Genomic DNA, 27,441 nt, shown 5'->3' on the forward strand with positions numbered 1-27,441 from the left:
AAGGGAGAAAAAACGATATTAGAGGTGCTATTCCACCGATCTCAATATGTACATCTCACTTCAGGAAGCCTCTTGGCGCCAAAGACGGAATGCATGGATAGGAGCGCTCCTGTGCCAATAAATAGAGGTTAGTCTAAACTGATTTTAAGCTGATTGCTTCATTGCTAGGGTGGTTATGAGCCTCTTCAGTCAAGCAGGGCTGCTAGATTACTTGTGTTTACCAGCATGTCCCTGTCTGCTAATTTCCTGCTTGGTGGCCTTACACAGCATTGGGCAGTGCATTGATACCGACGTGTTTGCTACCTGACTACTTGTGCCAATCTAGTTAGAATTGGGGAGAATGCAATAAATAAAAATAATAATTGCATTATATTCTCGTAAATATCAAACGAGTAAGTTGGTGTGAATGAGCTGCCCAGTATTGTGTAAGGATGACGAGCCGGCCGTTAGTAAACAGCGACATGCTGGTAAATACATGTAATCTAGCAGCTCTGCTTGACTGAAGAAGCTCGTAACCACCCCAGCACTGAAGGAATCAACATAAAATCAGTTTGCGCTACCCTTTACTTATGGCACAGTAACGCTCGTGTTTAGTATCACAGGCTCAATATATAACTAGAGATCAAAGGACGAGAGAAAAGAAATAAAATGTGCATGCATCCACTAGCACAAAAACTTGGAAAAAGACAGCAGAAAGCACAATGAAATGAAGAAAGTGGCAAGTGATCGCTTTTTCATTCTGCGAACCTTGTGCATTTATCCACTTCCAGTTTCATTTCACATGCTGCCATGGCTCAGTAGCTGCATTTTGACTGTGGTGCAATCCGAAAGCACCTGTCGTTTGTGATATACTAAAGAACCATAAGTGATTGCTTTCATAATTTCGTAACCAATTTATTTTGCAGAAGCACCCAAATTAGTCAAAACGACCTAAAAAAGCACTTGGCAAGTTTGTAAATCAAGCCAAACAAACAGTTGGAGCTTTTGTTGCTTGCCCAAAGGTGCATATATCTATCATATCCTCTGTCTTAGCTAGCTAACATGAATGCATGAAATGGTGCTGTCAGAAAAATGAATTTTTTACACTATCCTTAAATTTGTTCTCTGCAAGCCCCTAGTCTCTTTGAGTCGAAGGCAGGAACATGCACATTGGTATAGCAATGCATCATCAGAAATTGCTGTTTATTTAAAAAGGTAGCAAGCAGGATGACCTCTCATTGATAGGCTGCATTTTTCATATCAATTTTGTCTATGAAAGCACACATTAGGGTTGATGCCTGAGGAAACTTGTCACTTTCTTCACTGTAATTATGCATTTATCTTTCTGGCTAGAAACGTTATGTATAGTCCTAATATAACATGTGCTGTGTAGCATCCATGTCTGAACCTGTACTTACTATTGCCAAAAAGCACTCGTCCTGTCTCCCTTTCTCATCCGTGTTTTTAGGGCAGTTTTCTTCGATGAATTCATAACAATCAGCTTCCGTTCAAACCCTTTTAAGCCACTGGTAACTTACACCATCACCAGACAGTAACTTTCATGTCGTGAGCTTGTACAATTTCACTTGATGGATGTCACTTTGGTGTTAAATGACAAGAAGTGTCACCTGATATTGAGGGCTATGGTGCTTATCAGAGTAGTATGCACTTGAGCTTTTCTTCTGCCTTTATGCTGTGTGTAGAAATGATGAATGGCTATGACAGCGCCAGAAAAAACCAAACTTGCCTCCAGTAAGAGCCAAACCCCCAACCTCTGCACTACAAATTGCGTTACCGCGGCAACTGTTCCAATTTCTAGATTCTTGGGTATTTTATGTGTAACCGTGGGTGCATTAGCCAGTTCTACGCATGCCAATCCATTGGATGTGGAACATCCTTTTGGCCAATGGTGACGCATATGTGAACTTTATGAGCAGGCAGCTGAGCAATAAACTCTTGTATGCTGTTTGAAGACATCAAACCTGCCTGATTCAAGACCCTCATTATGAAATTTGAGACAAAGAGAACTGAGGGGCCCAATTTTGTTAACCACAACATATAATAAGCCAAAGAAAGCAAAGGGGAAGTTATTTGTATTTTTTTATTTAAGTGTAGGAATGATAAATCAAAATGATAGTGGGTGAAAAACAACTTGCTGCTGTAAGTCATGTCAGTAACTGTGGCAGGTTACAGCATTTTTTCTCTCCTTCAAACTTAGCTATTTGTTCCTTGATATATCACCCGCTGTGGTTGCTTAGTGGCTATGGGGTTCGGTTGCTAAGCATGAGGTCGCGGGATCGAATCCCGGCCACAGCGGCCGCATTTCAATAAAAAAATGAAAAGCGCCCGTTTACTTAGATTTGGTGCACGTTAAAAACCCCAGGTGGTCCAGATTATTCAGGAGTCCCCCACTACAGCGTGCCTTGTAATAAGGTCGTGGTTATGGCATGTAAAACAGCATAATTTAATTTTTTGTTAGATATGTCATTGCCAGCAAATTCTGAATCTTACTCTGCCAAAGTTTATGGGCTATACCGCTCCCACATGATTTTTTTTTCATGTTCCCAGGTGGACATTAGGGCTGGTGTGAACAAGGCACCCTAGAGAGACTATGCTGAGCTTGCGAAAGTGGTCTTGGCAAATTTGCCAGGGCTCTTTTGTGGAATGTATTCTCCCCAGAGGAGCTACGGGACAAACCGCTCCTGGGTGGGAAGAGCAACTTGCACTTAAACCAGCCATTCAGGGAGGCCTTGTACCCTGTTCCTGTCCGAGCGGTGATTGGTATGTACGTCAGTCCTAGTGGTAAAACTCCAAATTCCAGTTTTGAACATTATTTTAAATATTCGCAGCTCCTCATGCGTTACTTAGCAAGAAATATGCGCCAGCACAGCAATATTAGCTTTTAGTTTGACTGGTTAAGCTCGGCACCACCAGGTAGCTGGACCGTACAGAGCGATCAGGCCACTCCCGGACGTCTAGGCTAAAGCTCCTTATCACAGCAATAGCAGCATGGATAGGATTTAGTTTACGCCTCCACGTATCCGTGAAAATCTCCAAATCTTGCCTGTGGTTAACAGAAAACCAAACACGCTCGGCACTGCGACAGAATGCTCGCAACGCATGCTGCATGGACAGCTCTCGCTTGGGATCGACTGCCAGTCAGCTGGCGGAGAAGTTTGAGAGACTTGGTGCGCTGGCTCAAGACAACTAGAAGGAGATGACAGGATGTCCCATCACGATGCAGAGCCAGTGAAGTCGGAGCTTAGCCTGGCGAATGAGTTGGAGAAAAAGCATGGCTATGGAGGAGGGTAACTTGTAATTGGCCATAGTTCTCTTAAAGGGCCCCTGAAATGGTTCGGACAAATTTTGTAGACGCGTAGGATACAGCTAAAGTTAATTATTCGCACCACGATTTGTGCGAAGCCTTGTATATTAAGAGAGACACTGACGATTACAAGTTACCCTCCTCCGTAGCCATGCATTTTCTCCTCAACTCGTTTGGCAAGTGATCGGGGCTAACCTCCGCCTTCACTGGCTCTGCGTCAGGACGGCACGTCGTGTCGTCTGCTTCCAGTTCTCTAGGAGCGAGTGCGCGAAGCCTCTCTAACCTCTCCACCAGTTGCTTGGCAGTCGACCCCAAGCGAGAGCTATCGAAGCAGCGTGCATTCTGAGCAGTCTGTCGCAGCGCCGAACGTGTCTGGCATTCCGGTAACCACAGCTGAGCGGATTGATTGGTCTGCACGGTCTAGCCACCTGTTAGCGCAGAGCTTAACCAGCCAAACAACGAGCTAATATTGCTCTAACTCGGCGTAAAACAATTTAAGCATTTACAAAAACAACATGTTAACGATTACGCTCGTGAAAAAAATTTACACCAGCAGCAAAGAAGTATACACTTTGTTACTGCTACTGTCTTTGGTCGAGCTCTGTGCCATCAGGTGGCTGCACCGTGCAGTTTGCGCTTCTGCTCATCCTGTGGAACGGCACAGTCAAACGGCGAGGCCCTGTCTCCTTGTGCTTGCATTTACCCAAATACCGGACTCGCGAAACACTATTGCGGTTGGTAGTAATCCTCCAGTGTAAAGTGACAGCTACAAACGTGCAAATCCTGGCGCCGATTCGATATCGACAGTCCGATGCGCTGCAGCCACTTCGCTCGTCTGCTGCCTTGCAGAGGGACACGGTGTCGCAGTTTGACATATGGCCAGTTACTACGTTTGCAGCCTTCAACGTAACAAAGGCGAATCGTGTTTCTTGCGAAAAGACAGACCGACAATGACTGCGGAGCTCTCGTAAAAATGGAGCACGCTGCAGCACAAGCAGACGACACTTGCCGTGTGCCGGAAGTTTAGTGAGAAAGTTTTCTTGGGCATTCTCTTTCTGTTACTTTGTCTTTATCGAAACAAATTAATTAACATTCCAACTATTACGAACATCATTGGTTCACCATAAAGTTAAAAAAATTATTGATGAAGCACGCTGGGCGGCCAGTCGGATAGCTTGCCCTACCAGCATCATGATGACAGTTTACATCAAATGGTTAGATGCGACTAAATATTCAGCCGAGTGGTGTGCTGTGATCGGCAGCAATGTAAATTTTTGAAATCTTATAATAAATTACGTTCCTTAACTGGAGCACTTACATGTGTCAATTAATGATCAGAAGGACCTATGCTCTACTGGCTCAGTATGTTTGTACAGAATCATCAAAATCATTTCGGGGCCCCTCTAATGTGAGATGCTTTACACAGATTGTTGTGCAATTGTTTGACTGTAGCTGTGCCCCACGTGCCTACAAAATTTGTCCGGACCATTTCGGGGACACATAAGTGTGTCTTACCAACAAGGCCGTATGTCAACGCTTGTTAGCCTTCATGTAGCTGTGATACTTTAGTGTTGCTATCACTGCTTCCACTTTTGGGTGAAGCTTCAACTTTTTTTCTCATTGAAACTCATTTTTTCCGATTGCCCGATAATTTGATAAGGTTTACGCACCCTTTTGGGTAAGAGAAATCTGTCTGTGAGGATAAATAAATTTATAAAAGGTCAAATTTTCATGCAACGAAATTTTTATACAACGAAGTAAAGCGCTGGTTTTACTGGCTTCGTCATAGAGGATTACCCGTGCGTGTAAATGAATTATATAAAATTCCAATGAATAGCTGCTAACACACTGACCTGTTTTTATGCATGCCAAAGAGCTTGGCGCCAGTACTGGGATGTTTATCTTCATTCTGTCTCTGCTCTTTACAATATCGTGGTGCACACCTGCTAACTGCAGACCCTGGCTCAAAGTACACAACGTATAGCTAAATTACTGCTTGATGATGTTTTATGACTGACACTAGCAGTGTGGCCTGCGCTTAAACATAGCATAAGGCTTCAATTTGTTATTCTTTTATCAGAAAGCTAGAAAATCCTGTGTGCTTCGGTAATCTTATGCTGTATTTCTTTTCCCGACTACACATGCTCCAAGTTTTCATCTGCCAGCCTCTCCTACATGAAGAACATCATCTCCTCAATGCTGGCAAGAGAAATGAAGGAGCCCGAAGCTCAATAAATTTGTGGGCTATTGTATAAAAGGAATGATTCACATGCTTTTTTTTTAATCACGAAGTTGTTTCTTTTCATAACACCACAAGGAAAGAGGCCTTGCAATGGAAAGCTAGAAAATGCACCTTGAAGACGTCCCAAGGCCAAGGAATGCCTCAATGGCGAATATCAACATTAGTTAATTTCATGTTGCATTGCGCCTTACTATCCATAAATTTAATATTGCATTCCACTTTACAATCCATAAATTTAACATTGCATTCGACTTTACAATCCATAAACTTAATGTTGCATTCTACTTGAAAATCCATAAACTTATTGTTGTATTCCACTTTACAATCCATAAACTTATTGTTGTATTCCACATTACATTTCATGGAAATACAATTGTTCATCCATGGGAATTCCATAGAAAGTCAAGACAATAACTGGTAAATGAAATTACAATGGTTTCACGGTGGCCACTTTTCAATGCTGGTCAACAAATCTGCAATAGTGGGACAATGATATTTCATCTAAAGTTTTGTTGATTGAGCAATAGGGCGGCAACGAACTATCTACTAAAATTCAACACTAATTTTCGTAAGGGGAGGGCCCCTCCGTAAGGAAGCTTTCAGAGTGACATAAGGTAACCTCACCGCAATGAAGGCTTCCTTACTGAGGTAAGGAAGATTTCATTGTTTGGCCCTTAGGCTTCAGGAGTTCGACATGCCCATAATTTACAAATCAAGGAACAGGCACACCTAGGCCCACTGCCTCTCGCTGCAACCCGTCGAGTCCGCAGTTACCGATGACGTGGACGTGGACGCTGCCTTCTTGGGCGTTGTCGACGCCCTTACCATTGCACAGGAGCAGCGTCACGACCCAGAATCGCTCCCACTAATTAATTTCTTGGAAGTAAAGACGATCCGCGACTTATGCCAGGGGACTGCCGTCCATTTATCTCCGGAATGACGTTTGCTATAAGGACTTTTCTGCCACTGGCAGCACGTACCTGCTTGTCGTACCGGCATCACTTCGAAAAGATATACTCACAGCATGCCACCATGAAATCTCCGCATGTCATCTAGGGGCGCTATATCATAAAGCTATTTCAAACTTTTCTGTTCCATTCCTGCAATCAGCCCTCCGTGATTCGTCGAAAATGTTTTTGGACAGTTCCCCCCCCCCCCTTCACCTGTCTGTCACGCGACATCAGGAAAACCACGATAGCTCCCCATGTGAAAAAACGTGAGCACACTGATTATGCATGATTGGACCGAACAAAATAAAACTGGTTATTTCTGATTCGAGGCCATTTCGCCATTAGCCCTCGTCTATTGGTCAAAAGTATTTGGGCTGTAACCACTTCACCTGCCTGTCACGTGACGTCACAAAACCGCGAAATGTCATCGCGTCAAAGTGACGCGAGCGGGTTAAAGATGCATTAATATGCCGAACAAAACTGAGTTTTCTTCTGAATAACCACAGGCTGCCCCATTCCGAAAGGAATAAAAGATGGCGGCCGCCTATCGCTCAGGCACAGGCTCTCGCACCTGCCGGTGAGCTTGGGTTTATTTGCGTACAATAAAACTTTTTTGCATGGCAGTGTAGCGTTTTCGAGCACTTTCGGCACGTTTACAGCCTCGCCCTGCCAACTCTTTGCTGAGGATCCGTTTTAGAGGCATTCTTGGCCTTCCGCAGCATGCCGCTGCAATTTTCGACCAGCCACCGCAAGATAAGTAAGGGAAAGCGTACCTATCGCAGACGCCGACACCGCCCTCTTCATCCGGTTATCAATATTCAGTGCACTAGCTGGGCCCCATCGAATCCCTCGATATTTGAGCGTGCTGCTCGCCTCTTGGCAGCCAATTAGATAAGACAAGCCTCTCAGTGTAGACGACGTTATTCGTTTTTAAATCAAACAAAAGTGACCTCCTATAAACGAGGAGAGCGTTTGATTGGTCTGTTCAGACAACCCTGCGGGTCACCGTCCGATCCTTGCGTCGGCGGTTACGCAAATTTGACGTCAGGAGATTGGAACAAAAACATATTGGAATAGTTTTACGTTATAGGGCCCTAGGCTACACGAGAATTTTGTCCCCACTCCGATGCAACTACTACTGGCCAAAGCTGCTCGCTGCTGTAAAACATCACGTGCAAACATGTGCCCACTGCGAAAGACGCAAAAACCTTCCCAGTAAGCCTGCAGTTCTTTTACATCCGGTCGAGGTACCAGGCCAGCCATTCGCCCCAAGTTGGAATGGCTTTCCATTTCATTTCATTTATTATCACCTTGAAGGCCCGAAGGCATTACACATTACACTGGGGCCATTTCGAACAACTTCTACAGCTGGCAATAGATGGATCATTGTTGTCACCGATTACCTGACGCGTTACGGGGAGACGAAAGCTACCCAGCGAGGCACAGCAGCCAAAGCAGCTCATTTTTTTCATCGAACACATCGTCCTTAGGCATGGCGCCCCAAAAGTCGTCATCACATACAAGGCCCTTCACAGCCGGGCATTCACAGCCAAAATGCTTGACTCGGTTTTAAGACTCAGTGGTACAAGCCACCGCAAAATAACCACATATCATCCCCAGACAAACGGACTAACCGAGCGTCTAAATAAGACCCTCACAGACATACTTTGCTTGTATGTCAAAGTAGAATATAAGAAGTGGGATCAGATTCCACCCTACGTTACCTTCACCTACAACACCGCTCGACAAGGAACTACTAGAATAACACCGTTGGTCCACGGTGGCGAAGCCATTGCGACGCTGGATGCCATGCTGCCGCACGAGTTTGATGACATACCTACCCACATTGACGAGTTTACCCAGCATCTCCGCCAATGTCGCAACGTCAGAAAATGGGTCGCAGAGCAGAAAGCACAGCAGCGGGTCGCTGTTTTAATTATGAGCGTTACCATGACTTCTTCCTCACTGCGCCTTGACAGATACACTCATGCGCACGCGTGTTGTCCTCTTCTGCAACGGAGTACAGGCGCGGCAATATTGTTCATCGAAAGATTGAACGTGTCGCTTAGCGACTTTTATTGGGTAATGAATGTTCAGTCTATGAGAACCATGCAATGGAAATTCTGTGGTCCGCAACAGAGGCATGTAATTATGCTTGATGCTGACTATACTCAGTAGACTGCACATACAATGAACAATTCCACGTGAGGGCCAAGAGGGCCACACACAGCATTCAAATGTTTCATAGAGTGAGAGACATGCATTTACCTTGGCTTAGGTCTGGGGTTGGTGATGTGGTTTGAACAGCTATTGTGCGGCGGCGCGGCGTCGCTCGGATCGTCGGTGGTGGCGGTGTTGCCTTGATGAACTGTCCCGAGGGTTCCGAGGGTCCCGAGGGTCCCGAGGGTCCCGAGGGTCCCGATGTTCCTGAGGGTCCTTCGCTTCCCCCTGAGGACTCGTCTTCCCCGCCGCCAACGTCAAGGCTAGCTGTGCGACGGCAAGTACACAAGTTACCGCCCACTCGCATAATTCCTGGGCTCGATGGAGCTCGTTACAGCGCTACCCCTTTGTACCATTTAGTTATCGTTAAATGAATTATTGGACCTTGTTTATAGTGTTCCGGGCGCCCTAGTTAGAAAATATTTGCTAGAACTCACTGAAAAGCTGTTCACGTGACAGAACTGCTTGCGGGATCAACGCGAAAAGCATCTCACTCACCTCCAGCGGACGATCCGCTCAAGTAGATGAAAAGCAGTCCCGCGATTAGGAGAAGTAGGATGATCACTGTGCCTACGAACATTTTGTCGCTGTAAGAGTGGGAAAATGCAGTGCAACGTGCTTATGAGAAATTGTGTATGGGAGTCTCTAGTCGGGGTTGGATAGGAGTGCGTTGAAGCAACTCCCATTCAACTGTACTGCACATGAACCAAAACTATTTGTCAACCGAGCGCCTGTTTAAAAAAGTATTGTTGTATTTACCAGAAGCATTTAAATTCGACCGCTGACTTTAAATGACAGTTCTTCAATCTCTGTCGCGGCAGACTCATTTCAAAGGGGGTGGAATGTAAGAACTTTGGGAATACAGAGCATTGGGTGCTCGTGAATGAACCCCACGTCCTCACAAATAAATCGCCGTCTCCCACTATGGCGTGCCTCATAATTAAAACGTAGTATTGCATAAAACACTCGAATTAAAATTTTATTTATTTCTGACACGAACAATCCGTTCATCAACCAACTTTTCTAAATTTAACACACATACTAGCCACGAAATATAGCACAGAATGCACCGCTTCAATGGGTACTAAATTCAAATCACGCGCAAGATAACTAGACAAGAGTGACCAAAATTACTGAACGGACAACAATTAACGCACCCTGTTTCCCACTACACCCCTCCATTCATATGCCCCGCCATTGGGGGCTGCTAATAAACGTCTACAGGTTAGATGATCCCGTGAGTTGAGAGAGAGAGAGAGAGAGAGCTCTTTATTAGAAAAACAGATAATTTTGCCGGCGCCTATATAACCGCTGGCATGCTACTCTGTGTAAGGGTTGGGGAATGGGATTAAAAGATACCAGAGGAGAGTTGGAGAAGTGGATAAAATTAAATATGAAATGTCCGAGTGGACCAGATAGTAATATTTACAGGTTACATCGCGGGTAAATTTAGGCTTTTGTATATGAAGTGTGCAATCTTTAAAGCTCTCCTATTAAACCAATTTCTGACAGGTATTTGAATAAATCCAGAACGCATCGCTGTTTTGAAGGGCCGAACATTGGGCCTCAGATTCTCGGTAACGTTAACGGTTCGTGGCAAATCAAGTCCATTTGTTGCTCCAAAATTTGTCTCTCGTGAGTTGTCTCTCCCCGTGAGTTGGTGGTTGGTTAGATGACCCTGACTCTGCTCATCGGCGAAATAGATGAGAAACATGCGCATGACAGGTTGCCCCTTCTGCTTAAGTAGTGACTAAGCGAAAACTACCATCACTGTAGGCCAAGAATGAGGGACAAGCCAGAAACGTTAGAACCAGGCGTGTTCCGCGGCATCACCTCCGACATTAAGGGCACGCTGATAACCTCGGAAGCCAAGTGCTGGTGTTTGCCTCACATCCTCTAAAAAGCGAGGTAGGTGCGGGCGTCGTCTGCGATGATAATATATTGCTACGGAACAGTATTTCCAATGACGAAGAGGCGGGCAGTGAAAAGAGGACGACGACGTTTGGAGGCTAGCGCAGGCTGTTGCCTCTTGGCCAAGTGCGGAATATCTCCATGTAAATATACTTGTATATAGCTTTTCGTCTGCGTCTTCCTACGTAACATATCTGGTAGAGATGGACGTTCCCTGTACCTCGTCACGGAGCTTTGCAGTGGACGGTACGTCGAGCCTTCTTTCATGGCACCGGGCGACAACTCGACTCCGCCGGCTCCGACACCTGCTGCCACTTCGACGACCTACATCACGCTCCCCGCTCCCTATGATCCTGGCGTATTCTCGGGCAAAGATGGGGAAGACGTCCAGGACTGCATCAGCCTGTACGAACACGTCAGCCGCAATAACCGGTGGGACCCTACTATCATGCTCGCTAACGTAGTCTTTTACCTCGGTGGCACGCCAAGTTTGGTTTCGGACGCACGAAGATGACCTCACCAGTTGGGATTCGCTTAAGCAAAAGCTCCGAGACTCGTTCGGCAACCCCTACGGTCAACAACTGGCGAAGAAGATGGCGACGAGTACCTACGGAGCGTCCCACGCCGCCGCGAGCGGCGAAACACCGCCCCCCGTTGCTGTCGCCATGCCGCTGTACGGAAGGCTCGAGCCGTTCGAGGGAGATGGGTCCGCCTGGCAAATTTACGAGGAGCAAGTCCACGTGTTCTTCCGGGCAAACGACATACCCGAGGCCAAACAGCGGGACATTTTCCTGGCCAGCTGCGGGACCCGCGTCTTCAGCCTCCTGCTCGACCTTCTCAAGCCAGCCACGCCGCACGTTAAGACGCTGGGTGAGCTGCTTGCCATACTGCGCTCGCATTTTAATCCAGCACCGTCCACACTAATAGAGCGTTTCCGCTTCAACAACCGGAGCCGCCGGGAAGGAGAGACCCTCGGGCAATTCGTTGCTGTGCTACGAGGGTTAGCGAGTGCCTGCGCCTTCGGGGACCAACTGGACTCGCTGCTCCGGGACCGTTTCGTCTGCGGAATCAACAACCCCGCCATACAGACGCGACTCCTGGAGCTTCCCGACCCGTCGCTGGACGACGCCGTGAAGGCAGCGCTGGCAATGGAAGCTGCAGCCAAGGCACCGGCGAGATTTCCCGTGCGACTAGCTCACCGTCGGTGGAAGCGGCGGTCAACAAGTTCGCGACAAAGGGCAGTACCTGCGGTCGCTGTGGTGGTGCCCACTACCCCTCACCGTGCCAGTTATCTCAAGCACAATGCTTTACGTGCGGGAAAACTGGGCACCTGGCACGTGTATGCCGAAGGGGGAGGACGAACAGCAAGCAGCAGCCTGATTGAAGCCCAGGCACAACACAAGCCCGCGGCCAGGGTAGCCGTCGCAAGGGTACGCGGCGGAGGCATGCGGCAGCAAGCCCAAGTTCTTCCGCGGCCAGGCTCCACGTTGTGGCCGAGGACCCGCCGATTTTCGACATGTGGCACACAGGCTTTGTACCGTCGTCTGTGCCACCGTACATGCTGGCCCTCCAAGGGGAAGAAACCCCAGGTGCAGATGGGGAGCCAGTGATGGACACTGGTCCGGTGCCAGACCTGAATGAGGCAGTACGGCAAGCCAACATAGAGCTGCAGACAGAGGACAAAAATCTGCATGCGCTGGGCACCTCATTGCACGAGAAGAACCACAAGCTCACCCTCAAGTTGTCGGAGCACCAGGACCAGGTGGACTCGCTGCAGAGCAAGAATGACGAACTGTGCAACCGAGGGGAAGAGCTCGAGTACGAGCTGAGCAAGGTGCGCGCGCTTGAGGAGAAGCTTGACTGTAACCTGGCCGACTGCCTGCAGCGCATCAAGAGCTTCCAGGTGGACGGCGTCGACACTTTGCCCCTGGTTGCCTCTGGCGGGGGCTCTGGCTGTGGCGGCGGAGCAGCCTCCGTGCGCTTGGAGGACCTGAAGAGCCAGCTCCAGGAACAGCGGGAGCTGGCATCGACATGGAGCAGCTTCAACATGACCACAAGGAGGCCCTGAAGACGGTGGAGCGGCTGCGGCTAGAGCGGCTGCGGCCCGAGAGCCTGGTGGTGAGCACGGCAGAGTACAAGTGCCTGCAGAGCCAGTTCTCCGTGCTGCACAACGAGAGCATGCAACTCAAGACTCAGCTGGACGAGTGTCGCTCCTTGCTGTCGACAGCCAAAAACTCACACCTTCGCCACAATGAGCAGATGGAAAGCGAGGAGCTGGTTGTCAGGAAGAAGCTTCGCTCGGACGTCATCCGCCTCGAGGACAACATCGTGCAGCTTCGTCGAGAGTACGAGAATCTACGCATTGAGTTTGAGGCGTCGCCGGTGTCCAGCGAGCAGGCTCAGCCAATCAACCGGGAGATGCGGCACATTATAACGAGCCTGCAGAGCCACAACAGGCAGCTCAAGAGCGAGGTCTCCCGCAGCAAGCGTAAGCTGCGCGAGGCCCAATCAAAGACGCAGAAGCTGAAGCAGAAGCTGGCTGCTGACCAAGGGTGCCGTCCCGGGCCTTTGCCAGAGTCGGGAGCTCCAGTTTTCGCCAGGAACTTTCGTCCTGGCCCACCTTGGTCTGCGGGACAGGTGGTGTCTCCTGCCAGCACCTCATCGCTGCTCGTGCGCATGCCAGACGGCGCCATGTGGCACAGACACGCCGACCATGTCAGACCTCGCCTCGAGATCTGGCCAGCACCCCCGACTGCCACTTCTGAGTTCCAGCCCGCAGGAGGACTAGCGGCAGCACCAGTCGCTCCCAGCAGAGCACCACCTACCTCGGAGGCGGCAACCATAGCCAGTGGTGCGGCACCCGTTGGACCGGTGTCGAGCTCGGCACCACTCACGAGGCCGACCACTATGGACCCTCCGGATGGAGCGAGGCTGGCTCAGGCAGCACCCGGCGTTGCCACACCCGACCCGTCAACACCGGTGCCCAGGCGGTCTACTTGACGGCGGAGGCCATCAGACCATTACTCGCCTGGGTAGCAGGCACCGTCGACCCTGCTGGGGTGGAGGCAGAGCCTCATAGTGTGAACATGGACGTTTGTTTTTCATTGAACAAACAAACTGGGGGTAAGGGGGTGTAGCAAGTATGTGACGCCCCCTCGGGCATAATCTTGGTTCGCCCGCCAAGCTCGGTGGCCTGCTAAAGCTCGGCAGGCAACATTGGTCACCGCACCACAATAAACACCGACGAGCACGGCTGCTCGCCGGTCAGTCATCGTTCAGCACCATCACGCTGCGGAGCGTCCGTCTAACGGAGCGTGCCACAAGCCCTCCCTTGTTCACGACCCGGGGTGGATCGTGACACTTGTTCGGCAACCCCTACGGTCACCTACTTGCCGCGCAGAAGGCGCTTTCCGGCCGTGTGCAGACGTCAACAGAGCCCTATGTCACGTACATTCAGGACCTCTTGGCTCTGTGCCGCAAAGTTGACGCACACATGACTGAGTCAGGCAAGGTTTCCCACATCCTCAAAGGCATTGCCAATGATGCCTTCAACTTACTCGTTTTCAACAACGTGGCGACGGTGGATGCAGTTATAAAAGAATGCCGCCGCCTGGAACTCGCTAAAAGCCGACGTATCGAACAGCAGTTTGCCCAACACCCCAGCGACATCTTCCTGTGCTGACGCTCCTCGTCCCAACAACACTGGCGATATTACCACGATCGTTCGACATGAGATCGAGACCGCCTATCCGGCTGCCTTCGACTCCAGCCCCACCAACGCACCTGCAGTCACGGTTTCCCTGATCCAGGCAGTTGGCCGCCAGGAGTTCGAAAACATGGGTTTTCACACCATCTGCTCGGCCCATCGCCCTGATACCCACCCGGCTTCTTCGATTCCGCCACGTCCCGCACCTCCTTAGGCGCCACGTTTCCGCAGCCCATCTGAATGGCGCACTGCTGACGACAAACCCATTTGTTTTCACTCTCGTCGAGGCGGGCACATTTGTTGGCACTGTCGCAGTCGCTGGAGTTCCCCTACCCGGTCCACTTATACTGCCTACTCTCGCCCCTCAGGTGGCCCTTCCCGTCCCTATGCCGCACGCTCCGATAATGCTGCCATTGATTCTCTTGCGCCGAACCGCCCCTATTCTCGTTCGCCTTCGCACCAACGACGACAATCTCGCTCTCCCCAGCCCCTTCGCTCCTTTTCGCCAACTCCCTTCGGACGTCGCTCCCAGCCAGAAAACTAGACGATGCAGCGCCTCGAGGTGACGCTGCATTGCTCCCTACGCCGCGAAATCCTCTACTGACGTTGCCCACTCATCTGAACCTTCTTGACGTGCAAGTCGACGGTGTTTCTGTATCTGCTCTTAGAGACACTGGGGCGCATTTGTCGGTAATGAGCGCAGACATTCGTAACCGCCTGAAGAAAATAATCACGCCCGCCACGACGCCTGTTCTCCGTTTCGCCGAGAGCGGAACAGCCCCCGTAATTGGTATGTGTGCCGCACCCTCCGCTATTGTTCTATTCACAGTCATAGTACATTGTACCCCCGACATCATCCTCGGCTTAGACTTCCTTTCCGCACATTCTGCTCTCATCAATATTTCCGCCAGTACACTCCGCCTTGACCTGCCTGCTCTGGATCCCTCTGAACTACACCCCAGTTGCCTCAGTTCCGTCGACTTCGCTCGCTTGCCACCTTAGGCACTGACCTACGTTCACTTCGTGTCATCCCCACCAGTGCCCGACGGTCACTACATTGCGGCTCCTATGCATGACGTCCTACTTACACATGGGATCACAGTACCTCATACCGTTTTATCTATTACGGCGAATCGCATCTGCCTGCCTGTGGTGAATTTTGGCTTGACGACACAAGTGCGGCTACGCGGGATGTCTCTGGCCCAGCTTTGCTCATTCGAGGATCACTCAGTAGCATCTATTGCAGTAGACGACAATTCAGCCAATCCTACTCTACCATCGCAGTCGGCAACTTGTACCATCGCCGACTTACAGAAAATGATTGCGCCCGACATGCCGTCCGAGCACGCTCGTGAGCTCTACCGTGTTCTGTCTTCCTACCACGATATTTTTAACTTTACCGATCGCCCTTGTGCCCAAACTACAGCTGTTAAACATCGCATTAACACCAGTGATGCCACTCCTATTCTTCGCCGCCCGTATCGAGTGTCACCGGCTGAGCATCAACTTATTCATGCAGAAGTTTGCATTTGCAAAACGCTTGCCGAGAACATTATTGAACCCTCATGTAGTCCCTGGGCGTCACCTGTTGTATTGGTAACAAAGAAGGATAGTTCATGGCGCTTTTGCGTGGATTATCGGCACCTCAACAGGGTTACCGAAAAGGACGTGTTTCCCTTACCTTGGATTGGTGACGCCTTTGACTGCCTCCACGGTGCTCGCTACTCCTCCTATATTGATCTTCGCTCCGGCTACTGGCCGATTGCCGTGGACGATCTCGACCGCGAGAAGACTGCTTTGCTTTCTTTAACACCCGACGGCCTTGATCAATTCAAAGTGATGCCGTTCGGTCCATGTAATGCTCCTGCCACTTTTGAACGGATGATGGACTCCCTTCTTCACGGTTTCAAATGGTCCACGTGCCTGTGCTACTTGGACGATGTTATAGTGCTCTCCCCAACGTTCGCTACGCACCTCAAACGCCTCTCGGCAGTCCTGTACGTTTTTCGTCAAGCCGGTCTGCAACTCAACGCATCGAAGTGCCAATTCGGCCGTCGCCAGATTACCGTCCTTGGGCATCTCGTTGACGCGGACGGAGTGAAACCGGACCCAGACAAGATCCATGCTGTTACGCACTTCCCGATTCCTAAGTGTGTCAAGGATGTGCGCAGCTTCATCGGTTTTTGTTCGTACTTCCGCCGTTTCGTGAAAAATTTCACGGCCATAGCACGACCACTAACCGAGCTTTTGAAAAAAGACGCCCCTTTGCACTGGGGCGATAACGAGTTCTCTGCATTCTCGCATCTAATCGACCTTCTCACAACGCCTCCTATTCTGGCCCATTTCAATCCTTCTGCGCCTACCGAAGTCCGTACTGATGCCAGCGGTCACGGAATCGGCGCAGTACTGGCACAACGCCAGCGCGGCAGCCCGTGTTATCGCTTACGCTAGCAGGCTCCTCTCACCCTCGGAGCTCAATTATTCCAACACTGAGCGTGAGTGCCTGGCCCTAGTTTGGGCGATTGCGAAATTCCGCCCATACTTACATGGCCAACCCTTTTCCGCTGTCACAGACCATCACGCGCTTTCCTGGTTATGCTCACTGAAAGATCCTACAGGAAGACTTGGTCGCTGGGCCTTACGCCTCCAAGAATATTCGTATACTGTCACCTACAAATCTGGCCGGCTACACAAGGACGCTGACTGCCTGTCTCGCTACCCGGTAGACGAGCCTGACGATGCCGACAGTAGTACCACCAACGGCCTTTTCTCTTTGTCTGCCTTCGCTAACATCGCCGATGAGCAGTACCGAGACCTATCGCTGAGAGCACTCATCGAGTGTCTGCGCTCTACACCTACCGACGCATCCGTTCACCGATATGTCCTCCAGGGCGGCATTCTGTACCGAAGGAACTTCCTCCCTGACGAATCTGATCTTCTTCTTGTCGTGCCGAAACATCTACGACAGACTGTGCTCTTTGAGATGCATGACGCACCCACTGCAGGACATCTTGTGGTAACCCGAACGTGCGACCGCGTCCGCCACCGCTTCTATTGGCCTGGTCTCGCTCGCTCCGTCCGACGCTATGTTGCTGCCTGTGATCCCTGCCACCGTCGGAAAACACCTCAGGTGCTACCTGCCGGTCATCTCCAGCCGAACACTGTCCCTGCGGAACCGTTCTTTCGTGTTGGATTAGACCTCCTCGGTCCCTTTCCCACGTCATCCTCTGGGAACAAATGGGTAGCCGTCGCGACTGATTACGCCACCCGATACGCTATCACTCGGGCTCTCCCTACCAGTTGCGCCACTGACGTCGCGGACTTTCTCTTGCGTGACATTATCTTGATTCATGGCGCCCCGCGACAGCTGCTTACTGACCGTGGTCGAAACTTCCTCTCGAAAGTTATCGCTGACATTGTGCCTTCCTGCTCCATTCAACACAAACTGACTACCTCATACCATCCTCAAACCAATGGCCTGACAGAGCGGTTAAACCGTACTCTTACCGATATGCTGTCCAAGCATGTTTCGAAAGACCACCCCGACTGGGACATTGCTCTTCCTTACGTCACGTTTGCGTATAATTCTTCCCGGCACGACACCGCCGGATTTTCTCCATTTTATCTACTGTACGGACGCGAACCGACCTTGCCCCTTGACACTGTACTTCCTGCTGCTGCAATCTCAACGAGCGAGTATGCGCGCGACGCCATCGCCCTCGCCGACCATGCACGCCAGCTTGCCCGTGCTCGGCTGACGGCCTCGCAAACCACTCAGCAGCGTCAGTACAACACCCGCCACCGTGACGTACAGATTTCGCCTGGAGCGCTCGTGCTTCTGTGGTCGCCTTCTCGTCATGTCGGACTTTCAGGAAAGCTCCTTTCCCGATACACAGGGCCCTACTGAGTGCGGCGCCAGGTGACGTCTGTGACGTACGAAATTGCTCCTGTGAGCTCAACCTCGTCCTCTACTCTGGCATCTAGTGATGTCGTGCACGTCAGTAGGCTCAAGGCCTTTAGTCAATCCGGGACGGCGCTTTTGCCGCCGGTGTTAGTGCTAGGCAACAGTGTTTACAATGACGAAGAACCAGCAGTGAGAAGACGACGACGACGTTTGGAGGCTAGCGCGGGCTGTTGCCTCTTGGCCAAGTGCAGCGTATCTCCCTGTAAATATACTTGTATATAGCTTGTCGTCTGCGTCTTCCTAAGTAAGAATATAAAGGGTATTAATGACTAAATTACACAGTTAACAGAACTAAGCCTCTGCCAATATTATTTCAGCTGCATACACTGCTCATGCAAAACCAACTTATACGAAGTGAAATTTCGCTGCACTTGCCTATTAAGCGTACTATAGCAGAAAAAGATGACGCCACAAGGGCTTACTGGGAACCTATTTTACCTGCAGATACAACACAAACTGTACTAAATGGCAAAGTGTCAATGTTTTAACACATAATGGACCACTGCGCATTGATACTGGATAGCAACACCAAAAAGAAAAAAAAGTTCAAGTACAGGCCAATGAATTGAAGGAAACGTGTCTATTCATTTGAGAAATATGACAGTTGGCGATGTCCAGAAAAAAGTTCTAATTTCTGCGATCATTCTGCGATCATACCTCACACTTATATGCTTTCCCCTTGTTATTGTTTTGCCTTTAATCTTTTGCCGACATCCACCAGTGCTTATTCATTTACAGTGTTTTAAATTTCTTACTTGCGTAAGCAGCAGTGCTGGCGGGAGAAATGAACGTCTTTCCTTTTTTTTTCATTTTAAATTCCAGTTCACCTGCGATTGAGCGCTGGTGTCTTCTTTCTTGTTGCAAATCGGTCCCACCATCTCCAGTTCATTATTATTCGCCTTGCCGTGAAGGTGTACATGAGGGTGAAGTTAACGTAGTTGTAATTTTGATGGCTCAGTTCATCTGGAAATTTCCGATTCTTGCCTATCCTCGGTTTGTGCCGCGGGTTCAACATTCCAAAGCAACAAAGGGGATCTAGCCCTCATATTCTCAAACAATCCGCGACTCGAAGCTTTTCCTCCACTGTCAACAAACCCCAGCCGTCACTGCTATAGAGAAGCGCTACTACTTTCTTGAGCAGGATGGTTCGAAGTTTTGCGGTTAAGGCACGTCACACAGGATTTCTTCACATTGATGCTGACCACTCGAGAAACTTCAACTCGCACCTCATGTTCCAGGGTGTCTACCAAGTTGACATTTCCAAATTCCCTGAGTTTTCCAGGTTTTCCCTGAGTGCCTTTGCACATTTCCCTGAGTGATGCAGAACTATGTTTTATGTCAAGACGGGCTGAAACCATATCGCCTGATGCTGTCACTCTCTAGTAAGCACATGAAAAAAATAAAAAAGCAACTTAATCCAATTTGAGTACTAAGGAGTAGTGTTTATGTTATTCAAAAAGAGAATAGAAGGCAGGGGTTAGTAAAATGCACAGCAAATAAAGTGTCTTCGAAAAAAATTGCTAATGAAGTCGGACATTCACAAATACGAATAAAAAGGAGATGCACATAGAAGCAAATATATTCGAATATGAGCTATTTCTATCAACTGATAGCAAGCTCAGTGGTATGAGACCCGAACTCTGTCACAATTGACATTCTCTTTCAACAGCCCGTAAGTCAACCTCAACTGTCCTGACACACTCTAATCCCGCGCACGACGCCTGAGTGTTGTGTTTCACTGCTTTAAAGAGTTTATTTTGGTTTGGATGAGGGACACCTGCATCTCGGCATCAGCCAAAATTTTGTTTTTTGAGCTCAAGCTTGTTCAAAACGGCGGCAGCAAGCTTCCTTTCCCGTTTATTCCTCAATGCATACATCATTTCTGTTCTTGTCCTCCTTGTGCCACTCGTTCGCCTCAAGGACCATTTGAAGCATCTTGGTCAGTTGCACAGTCCACGACCGATGTTTAGAACTCCCTAGGGGTCGGAAAAACGTTCGAAAAATCGGCCAGTTGGAAAAAAAAAAGAAATGCGTGTCATTTACTGCCCTTAGGGGCTCAAACAGCGACAGGGACGTCCGAAAACGCTCTGAAGGCCTGTCGATACACATATTCGGCATATCGGCGCTCGTACTGTGACAGGAAATACCGGGTGCACGTGTGTATAATTAAGGAATGCATACTGTGTTCCGTGGCAATAGCCCCTTCCCACGCTTGTTATGCTTCCCTGCAATACTTTTGCGTATGCTTCACCATGTAACATTTCTGTACAGAGGCCAAGCTGTCTTTCGGGAACCGGCATTATGCAACGCAACGTGTTTGTAAGTTCCTAAGCCAATCGCGAGGACCACAAATGCGGAGTCCGTGCCATTGCTGAAAGCAGCTAATTCTTTCAATAAAAAACTTGGCACCCAACGGCAAGAAGCTTCATAGCGAACGTCGAAGCAGCTAGGCCTAGCGTTGCCGCAGTGGTGGCAACTGCTGACAGCGGATCTGCGTGCGAGAGTGCCGGTTCGAGGTGGCGAAGTAATCAAAACGGCAGCGGTGGTGCCTTTGATTATTGCCGTTTCGCACCTGCGGTCACGGCAAAACGTCCGGAAAATCGGACGGAGAAGAGTTCTTGCGTCGGAAATTTCACACGTTCTGATACGTTGACTCTATGGGCTACGTGGCGGTGGCGAGAAGCCGTCCAAATTATCGGGAATCCGGAAAGTCGGTCGTTGACTGCACACTGGCAACTCCTCCAGCCGACGACAGCGCGTCAAAAACGATTCATTACGACTCCTGTCTGTTGCTCGAGCCCGCATTACCGCCACTTTCGACCCTTTCAATATATTGCCGCTAATTTTGCCTGATAGAGGCCCAAATTCCCTGAGTTTTCCCTGACTTTTTCCAGACTACTCAAAATACCTGAGAATTCCCGGTTTTCCCGGTTTTCCCGGTTTTCCCGGTTAGTAGGCACCCTGTGTTCATTACTATGGTTCGTCTATTTCATGCAATTTTTAGTGCACGTCTACCGAACGTTCGGTGCGGTGTAATGTGGCCGCGGTGGGTTGGAGGCAAGCCCGCGACATCGTGCATGCTTACCAAGAGAAACGCCATGGCACCGTGTGAGCTATAGTTTGGTGCAAATAAAGCAAGGTTTAGGCACTGCGAAGAAATGAGCTCGGCGTGTATACGACGCAGAGCCAATGGTGCCTGCAAACAAGGCGCCGCAAAACTTGAAACTTCCAACTGAAGCCCGTGCGTCCCTCCTCTTGAGGGAGCAACGATTCAATGAAGGAGTGAAGGCAACGCCTCCTTGATATCAGTGGCCCACCACTTACTTCACGAGTGAAGGGACAAACCGCAAACGAGCTGACTCTCTCTCTCTCTCTCTCTCTCTCTCTATATATATATATATATATATATATATATATATATATATATATATATACACACAAAATAAGTGACAGCCTTGAAATGCGTCTGTCAGTAATACTTATTTTTAGCTGACACCCATATATTTATCAATCACAAATTGTGAGCTATGGGGTACCGAGCAATTATTTGAATTTCACTTATTTTCTGCAGCTGTGTCAAACCTCAACATGATACAGGGACAAAAGGCAATGAGTACCACAAAGAGCTCACGAATCCCACCCAGTAGCAGCCGTACAGAACACATAAAAAGCCGCATCTCCTACAAACAAATTACGAGCAGTAAAACAGCGATAAACAACACGACGAGGAGGGGTGCACAAACAGCGCTGTTGTCTGTGTCCCTGTCCTTGTCCTATTGTTTAGCGCTGTTTTACTGCTCGTAATGGTGAACCAACCAGCCCGAATGCGTGTTCTCCTGCAAACAACATTTATAAACGAAGAATTATACTTGATGTTCACGTCTACAGCATAAATGTATCGCTAGTTTACACGTCATAGTGTTCTCGAGGTTATACCCAACGAAGTACAATCAACATAAATTACTTGCAATGTTCAGTAGAATAAAAGGCAGCATATCTGTGCGACCTTGGGAGAATTACAAACCGATTTCCAACGAAGCTGTTCCTTTCGAACCGTTGCAATAGTAGCTTTAGTTTCTTGTGACTATATCCCGTGGCGTAGCCAGAAATTTCGTTCGGGGGGGGCTCACAATGCAGCTCGGCCTCCTACTAAGAGGAAACATTAGGTCGGATACCCCTATCTAAATACATGTAGGAGGAGAATTCGTTTTTCTCGGCAACCACTGCACCAAATTTGATGAGGTTTGTTGCATTTAGGAAAAACTCCAATTCCAGTGATTGTTTCGAATTTTTGATTTAGTCGTAAATATTTTATCCAAAAGTGGCAAAAATTGAATATTTTCAGAAAACGAAACAATGAAGTTTACAACTCTGTAAATCATCAACGAAAATTGATATCACAATTATGTGAATTGCACATAATAGTACATATACAGCAGACAAAATTGATGTTACACATGAGTCTTAGAAAATTAAGTATTATGGAAATACGGCTTTTGCAGAACCCTTGTACGTAACATAACCAATTCACGTAAGATACAAATAGACATATCGAATTTGTCCCCTTTGAATTGTGTAATGGATGCCGTTTACATAACCGCGATGTATGTTCTTGATGCAGAGCTATTAATTTGTAAACTTCGTGCTTCTATTTCTTTCGAAGTTCCGAATTTTTCAAAATATTTTAAACAAAGTTCGGGCCCTATATCGAAACTCCGCTTCAAACAGACACTAGAATTTACCTTCCTCTAGCAAATGCAACAAATTTTATTAAGCGCGATTCAGGAGTTATCAGATAAAAGCGTTTCTGCGTTTTACATGTATCTGAATGGGCCGCGTCGGTGTTGGGCCCGAGCTAAAGCTACCTGTTAAACAATTTGCCTAGGGATCAAATACATGAATAATAACTGCATTGCCATTGTCAAAGATGCTGCAAACGAATTCTTGAACGCTACGCACTGTCAATACAAGTAAAATATGTATCTTTTCATAAAATATACTGGTATGTGCCAAAAATTGTGCCCAACATAACTGATGTCAATGCTTCCACGTTTTTTGTCTATTTAGTGAAGAAAATATCACACGAACTTTAGAACTACATCAGTTCAAAACCAGCCAAGCAGTGCATGCTGCTGATATGAAAAATGTAAAGGCCATGAAATGAACAAGTTGAGGCCAAATATGTTAATGAAACTGTCATTCAAAATCCTTGTTTACATTCTTGTACATATGCCACGGCCAGTGAAAAATCTGAATGTCGCTGTCATTTGTTCCAATGTATTACGCAGGAGCAGCTGTCACCGGTCGTGTATCGTGAGTAATTGCAGCGAAATTATAGTCGTTGCAGAGAGCACGTATGTATAAAAAGCAGGAGTTCTGCAGAATATACGAGGGCGAGTCAAATGAAAGTGAGCCAATGGGAATATATGAGAAACGGTGTACTTTAAAAGCAGCCTCTATGAGCATTTAGACATTTGTCCCATTGGCTAACGAGTCGCGTGATTCCCGTCTCATAAAGCTCCTTGGGTTGCTGCTTCAAAACGTCTGCAACTGACTTTCACGTCATCGTCTGAGACGAATCTGGTTCCCTTGAGCTGTTTTTTCGGTTGCCCCAAAATGTGGAAGTCGCAAGGCGACAGGTCTGAGCTGTACGTATGGCGGATGTTGCAGCGTTTCCCGCTTGAACTTTGCCAGTTTTGTATTAACCACATCAGCGACTTAGGGACGAGCATATTCGTGGAACAAGATGACCCTATACGTCAATTTTTCACGTAGTTTGTTTTTGATTGCGACACGCAGCCGATCCGGCGTTTCACAATATCGGAAACAATTGATAGTCTCTCAAGATTTTGCAAATTTTACCAGTAATGGCCCTTGACGATCGAAAAATAAAAGTCAACGACACCTTTCGGCAGAAATGACGGGCTTTGCTTTTTTGGGGGGTGGAGAATTCGAATGTTTCCATTGTAAGCTTTGCCGTCGTGTTTCAGGCTCATAGCAGTGGCATGATGGTTCGTCTCCGATCACAATTGGAGAGAAGAAATCGTCACCCTTATTGTGATATCAGATCAGATGAGCAAAGACAGCGCCGAACTTCTCCGTATTCTGGCGGTGGTTCAAAATATTGGGCATCCATTGCGCACACAAGAGCCGATAACCGAGATGTTCATGCATTATGGCGTCAACGGTGACGGTCAACCGAGCCGTGAGTGATGTTCACACGCTCTGCCAGTTCATCGATGCTTATCCTCCGTTCTTGTGTCATCAGCTCATCAAGCTTTGCAATTTTGGTAGGGGTGATTGCACGATGGCTTTGGTCCAGTCTGGGATCATCTTTGCAACTTTCACGTCCTTCTTTGAACCGTTTGTTCTAGCGCTTCACAGTGGCCAATGAAATGCAATGTTCTATGTACACGGCAGCCATACGGTGACTAATTTCTTTTGGGGAAACACCTTCAGCTGTCAAAAACCTCACGGCATCACGCTGCTCAACTTCTGGAGCGTCCGGTACGTCACGGAAACATGTTGAACCCAGTGTATGAGCGCATTAAAGAACATTTATCTTGAGACCTGCGTGTCGCTTTTGTAAATGAGAGATGCCTGTGCGCTACGCGCAAGATTGCAGATAATGAACAGAACCATAATTGTAAAGGGTGGGTAGGCTAACTTTCATTTGACTCGCCCTCGTACATTATAAATGCGAAGATTTTTTTTTATTTAACTGTACTGCAGGCCCTTCAAGGCCCGTGCAGGAGTGGTACATAAAAAAGTCACGGTGAAAAGTCAATACACTGAGTGCGGTTAATAAAAGAGTCGATGTTATTGCAACACACAATATCGTTAGTTAACTTGTTCCATTTGGAAATGGCCGACGGAGAAAGGGTATGTGTGAAGAAGTACGCACCGAGCGCAAGAGCAGACGACATTGCAGCCGTCTTCAACAAGAGGAAAAGAAAGAGAAGGGAGGCTCGTGGAGCGCATGAGAAAGGGGCTCGCGCAACGGAGATCGTTGGAACGTCGGCGCGACTAGGGCGGCCGGGCCTACGGAACCCATATCTACCGGTGAGGTTCACCTGACCGAGCGTCCGTCTTCGGGACAGGGAACGCCTCGGGTCGTTGCACGGCACGGGACCTCGGAGCGGCCTGCTGCAGCCTTAAACCCGCATCTACGCGTGAGGTTCGGGAGAGCGAGCGTCCGTCATCGAGACGAGGAGCGCCTCGGGTCGTCGCCTTGCACGAGGCCTCAGGTCGGCCTGCTGACATCTTAGAACCCGCTTCTACGTGCGAGGTTCGGGTGACCGGGCGTCCGTCATCGAAACGAGCGCCTTGGGCCTTCTTCTTGCTCGAGACTTCGGGGTGGCCTGTTCGCTTCTACAGAGCTGTGGGCCATCCACATTTTCCTGCCCCGTGCTGCTGCGTCTGCTCTTTCACGCCGGTCATCACTCTACGAGCGAGTGTTCCACCTCAAGGACTCTACGTCTCACCGCCCTCCGGACTTAACCGCAAGCTCGTGAGACTATATTTTTCCTATTTACGAACAACCTTGTATGTGTGGGGCTAGGTTAAGATATTCTTCGTGTTTACGTGCCGTCCAATATAATTGTCGTGTGTTTGCTCATCATGCACCGTCTCCTCCATCTTCCTCGCGTCACACGCTTTGCAACGTGACGGTCCTAATAACAACATCAGATATCTGGCGTCCGCGACAGGACCGCTCTTACGCTATCGAGAAGAGCAGCACATTGCATATGCGTGTCTGACGGGTGAGGATGGAGACAGACAAGCTTACGGCAACTGAAAAAGAACTGGGGTTGACTGGCCCGGCACTGAAACAATGGGAGACGAAGAGCGCGCACGCGAAAGGGAAGCGCGTGAAGCACGTCTGGCTGAACGCAATGCAGCAAAAGAAGCTGATGACGAAGCGCTAGCTAGATTAGAGGCAGAAAGGGAAGTGCTCGAGCTCAAGTTAAAGTTGAGGGAGTTAGATGCGACAGCGGGTAGCATGACTACTGGGCAGCTTACGGAGAGTGTGCACGCAGGTGTACCGAGAGCTACCAAAGTCCGCACAAACTAATCCCAGCATTTAACGAAGAACGCGATGAGTTGCATGCACACATTCAACGATTTGAGCGCGTCGCAACGAGCCAGGGCTGGCCACAAGACAAATGGGCCCTATCACTAAGCCTCTGTTTGACAGGCGTTGCTCTAAGTGTTGTCGGCAGAATCGCACCTGATCATGCCATGGACTATGCGACACTAAAACAGACGCTTTTGCAACGCTTTAGGTTCACGGAGGAAGGCTACCAAAGGAAGTTTCGGTCGGCGAAACCCGATAATTCCGAAACTGGTAGACAGTTTGCCGGTCGTCTATTGGGATATTTTGATCACTGGCAAGAAATGGCCAACACGGACCGTACATACGATGCCCTGCGGGACAAGATTGTCTCAGAACAGTTTCTGTTGACTTGCCATGAGAAACTGGCAGTCTTTTTGAGAGAAAGGGACTGTCAGGGGCTTGACAAGCTAGCGGAAGCTACTGATAACTATCTGGAGGCGCAAGGGTCAGTCAACCTTGGCAAAGGTAAAAACGAGAGAGAACCTAGCAAGCCACCAGGTCAAGCTCGAACTCCTGAGCGACAAGAAGAGAAGAAAAGACCACGCTGCTTTCTTTGTGGTAAACGCGATCACAGAGCTGCTGATTGCTGGACCAATACGAAGGGTCCAAATACAAATACATCTTTCTGTGGAAAATGCCGCCGCACTGGGCATACGACAGGTGACTGTCCCAAAAAACCAAACAGTGCCGAGAAGGCTTCGTGCTCGATGCAGCAAGTAGACATGTCCAAGGCAGTAACCGAAGAGACACAGACCTTGCGTCGAGTTCCCGGAAGTTCGGAACGCGGGAGAACGCAGACGCATAAACGAGACGGAAAGTCGATGCCTACTGCCGAAGGTGTGCTTGAAGGACATCCCGCTACTGTCTTGCGATACACAGGATGCGACTCTATTATTGTCAAAAGGTCCCTCGTACCAGACAGTAAGCTGACAGAAAAAATTTCCTCGGTCTGTCTTCTGGACAGAAGATTGCTGAAGCTACCTGAAGCAACCATGGAGATCGCGATTTCTTCACAGGCAAGGCTCGGG

At 48.8% G+C, this 27,441-nt stretch overlaps 1 protein-coding gene across 1 annotated transcript in view; it reads right to left on the reverse strand.

Moving 5' to 3' along the window:
• LOC140219126 (uncharacterized) overlaps positions 1-9,296 on the reverse strand; it is an 87,557-nt gene extending 78,261 nt beyond the window's left edge. The window contains exons 1-2 of the mRNA XM_072289013.1: positions 9,215-9,296; positions 8,765-8,983 (exon numbers count right to left, since the gene is read on the reverse strand). Of these exons, the coding sequence (XP_072145114.1) occupies positions 8,765-8,983; positions 9,215-9,296 (301 nt within the window). The remainder of the gene's footprint in view (positions 1-8,764; positions 8,984-9,214) is intronic.
• Positions 9,297-27,441: the final 18,145 nt, after the last annotated feature.

Source organism: Dermacentor andersoni, chromosome 6 (genome assembly GCF_023375885.2).
Source record: "Dermacentor andersoni chromosome 6, qqDerAnde1_hic_scaffold, whole genome shotgun sequence".
NCBI lineage: Eukaryota > Metazoa > Arthropoda > Arachnida > Ixodida > Ixodidae > Dermacentor > Dermacentor andersoni.